The sequence below is a fragment of the Octopus bimaculoides genome, chromosome 23, assembly GCF_001194135.2.
Source record: "Octopus bimaculoides isolate UCB-OBI-ISO-001 chromosome 23, ASM119413v2, whole genome shotgun sequence".
NCBI lineage: Eukaryota > Metazoa > Mollusca > Cephalopoda > Octopoda > Octopodidae > Octopus > Octopus bimaculoides.
In genome coordinates this window covers 37,225,491-37,228,798 of record NC_069003.1, presented here as the reverse complement: position 1 = coordinate 37,228,798, position 3,308 = coordinate 37,225,491, and the positions used below count along the sequence as shown (strand labels likewise).

The 3,308-nt window shown below is 36.6% G+C and overlaps 2 protein-coding genes across 2 annotated transcripts in view; one reads left to right on the top strand and one right to left on the bottom strand.

Moving 5' to 3' along the window:
- LOC106869008 (protein DEK) overlaps positions 1–1,579 on the bottom strand; it is a 19,126-nt gene extending 17,547 nt beyond the window's left edge. The window contains exon 1 of the mRNA XM_014914502.2: positions 1,456–1,579. Within this exon, the coding sequence (XP_014769988.1) occupies positions 1,456–1,494 (39 nt within the window). The 5' untranslated portion in view covers positions 1,495–1,579. The remainder of the gene's footprint in view (positions 1–1,455) is intronic.
- LOC106869010 (E3 ubiquitin-protein ligase RNF144B) overlaps positions 253–3,308 on the top strand; it is a 38,297-nt gene continuing 35,241 nt past the window's right edge. Inside the window, exon 1 of the mRNA XM_052975897.1 lies at positions 253–317. Coding sequence (XP_052831857.1) covers positions 278–317 — 40 coding nt within the window. The 5' untranslated portion in view covers positions 253–277. The remainder of the gene's footprint in view (positions 318–3,308) is intronic.

Below are 3,308 nucleotides of genomic sequence, written 5' to 3'. Positions count from 1 at the left end.
TATATATATATATATATATATAGAGAGAGAGAGAGAGAGAGAGTTAAATTACATAAACAAGAGAAGCAGAAAATGCACAAGAGTAATTCATATAATTTTATTATCTAGCGAAGGCGCAGATTTTATGAAACTAATTCGTTGTGTACACACACATCTATGTGCATCTCTTACATATACATATAATACACGCATTTCTGTATATCAGTTTATGAGAAAAAAATAAATAATCTTTTAAATGCACGAAGACAATAAACACTGACCAGATAAAGGACTATAAATGGGAGAAAGAGAGCCGAGTGAGGGGACCTTGTTCGCCGGTAAGTGACCGGCGAAAGTCGATATCAATATCATTCTCAAGGTATATTCATTTTCTAGGCAGGGACGATCGAAACAAAGGTCGTAGAGTTGTGAACTTATATTGAATTCGAGACACTATCTTAGATTTCGCTTTCTTGAATCTCATTCTAAATGGTATTTTCTGTATAAACCTTGATTGCAACTGAAGTTAGCACTTTGGCGCTCAACACCAAACACTCCAACGGTCATATTAGCTATTTTGTATTTGAACTACTAAAGTGTGCGTGTGTATAGGAGTATTGGAGAGAAATTCTCGATACATACAGAGGAAGTTATTTATTTGTTGGAAGTTAATACAATCTGTTGTTACCACAGAGTTTCTCTCTCTCTCTACTGTTCCACAAATCGAGCAGAGACTCTAATCTCCCGAGGAGCGACGGAGTGAATAATCAGCTTCGAACTCAGACAGAAGCAATTTTGACCTAAACAGTACGATCGATTTAATTTCTAAAAAGTTTCTTTTCTTTCGTTTCGTTTTTCTTAAACTGTTACAATCAGAAAATATCAAATGAGTTTCTGATCCATCCTACTGCGTACATCATATAAATAGACTCCTCGGTGTACATTTCAATATTAACCAAAGCCAAAATACAAATTTACTCCTTGTATGTAAACTGATCAAATCCTTAACCGTTTCGATCCAAGAACTGAAAGTCTGCAGGAGCCAGTTTCAGTGTGATCGCTTGTATTGCCGCCGAGCTTCCTTCGACACATGTGTTTCTTCTGCGACATAGATTTCCTCAATAAACAGCCAGCCATGTGTCGAACGTTAACAAAATGAAACTGAGTTTTGAGAAGCGATTTTCTCGACCATTATTACAAAGAAGGGACATATTCCAACGGCAGCGATATCTCAATACTAGACATAAAACACTGGGGGGGAAGGCTACGGAGATTGAGGTTCGAGACGTCTGAAAATCGCATTTGAAATCGCTTCTTCACACAATCAGTGGAGAAGTGGAGAAACGAGCGAAACGAAGGAGGCTTTTTCGGCGATGATAAATACAAATCTAGCCAATTGATCGTGCCAATATTACGGATTTGAATTGTCCAATACTTATAGTAATAACTGGAATAAAACCAATCGTATTAACTCACCTCCTCTTGAGAAACATCGCTAGTGTTTTCCTCTGACATTATTCAGAATTCCAACAAAATGGCGGCAAAATGGTTAGCGGGAAGGCGTTGGCCAATCAACATATTCCATTTATACGGTAGTTAAATATTTCCTAACGTTCATGCAAGACGCAATCTGATTGGACCACTGAATTACTCCACCCCCCATCACTACTACCAGCCTAGCTTTCGCTTTTATGTGTTTTTCTCTCGTCAAACCTTCAATGAGCAATTTATTAATTTAGTAGAAGTAATGGAACTACAACTTTTCTTTATGTCTTTCACGTATTATTAATATCTTCAAACACACAACATTCTTTTCTACGAGAGAATTAGCTATAAGAAAACATTTATATGAGTTTAATCTATGTTTAGTCTATTTAATTCTGTAGAAATGACATTAAATGAAGTTTAGAATCCACTGATCGGTAAACGTTTTGTTTGTATTCTTATGCTTGCTTTAAAATTAAAATCTCAAACTACAAACATATAAGGACGGTTATCTAATCTTATATGATATACTGCTCTATAACTTAAGAGTGCTTCTTTTTCGGATTTATGTTTTACCGACGATATATATATATATATATATATATATATATATATATTCTTTTACTTGTTTTAGTCATTTGTCTGTGGTCATGCCGGAGCATCGCCTTTAGTTGAAGAAACCGACCTCAGGACTTATTCCTTTGAACTCAGAACGTAAAGACAGACGAAATACCGCAAAGCATTTCGCCCGGCGTGCTAACCATTCTGCCAGCTCGCCGCTTCAAGTAAACTAGAAATAATGGCTGCAAAGAGAATAATATAGAAGAATTGATAACTTTCATAATATATAGTCGGCCTTTACTATCAAGAGTTACCTTTCTTTAAATTCGCTTCCTCGGGCGTCTGCTTTTTTCTTATTTGTTATTTTTAGAATTGTCGTGGATGGAAATAAAAGAAAAAAATTGTAATAATAGCAGCAAAATGCTATGAGCTACTGAAAGATAACGTGTTTTCGATAAGATAGGAACTGGATACCTCACAAAGCGTGAAGAGTGTTTAACTCAGAGCAATTGAAATGAATGGGAATGAACAAAATGCAATTATTTTAAATGAGAGTTCAGATTCTCATTCTCTCTCTCTCTCTCTCTCTCTCTCTCTCTATCTATAGACTAATAGATAGATGGCTACAACAAATGTTGGTTTGTTTACGTTTCGGTAATCTGGCGGTTCAACAACACACCAGACTTTAAATACTAAGATCAACTTGATCAACGACTAAACTCTTCAAGGCGGTGCTCCAGCATGGCCATAGTTTAATGACTGAAGCAAGTAAAAGAATGTATATATATGTGTGTTTGTGTTTGTCCTTCCACCATCGTCTGACACCGGTGTTGGTGTGTTTACTTCCCCGTAACTTAGCGGTTCGGCAAAATAAACCGATAGAATAAGTACTAGGATTGCACAGAATAAGTCCTGAGGTCGATTTGTTCGATTAGTGGCGGTGCTCCAGCATGGCCGCAGCCAAATGATTAACAGGTAAAAGAATATATAAACATATATATATATTTATATATATATATATATATACTCTTTTACTTGTTTCAGTCTTTTGACTGTGGCCATGCTGGAGCACCGCCTTTAGTCGAGCAAATCGACCCCAGGACTTATTCTTTGGAAGCCTAGTACTTATTCTTTCGGTCTCTTTTGCCGAACCGCTAAGTTACGGGGACGTAAACACACCAGCAACGGTTGTCAAGCGATGTTCGGGGGACAAACACAGACATACAAACACATACACACATACATATTTATATATACATATATACGACAGGCTTCTTTCAGTT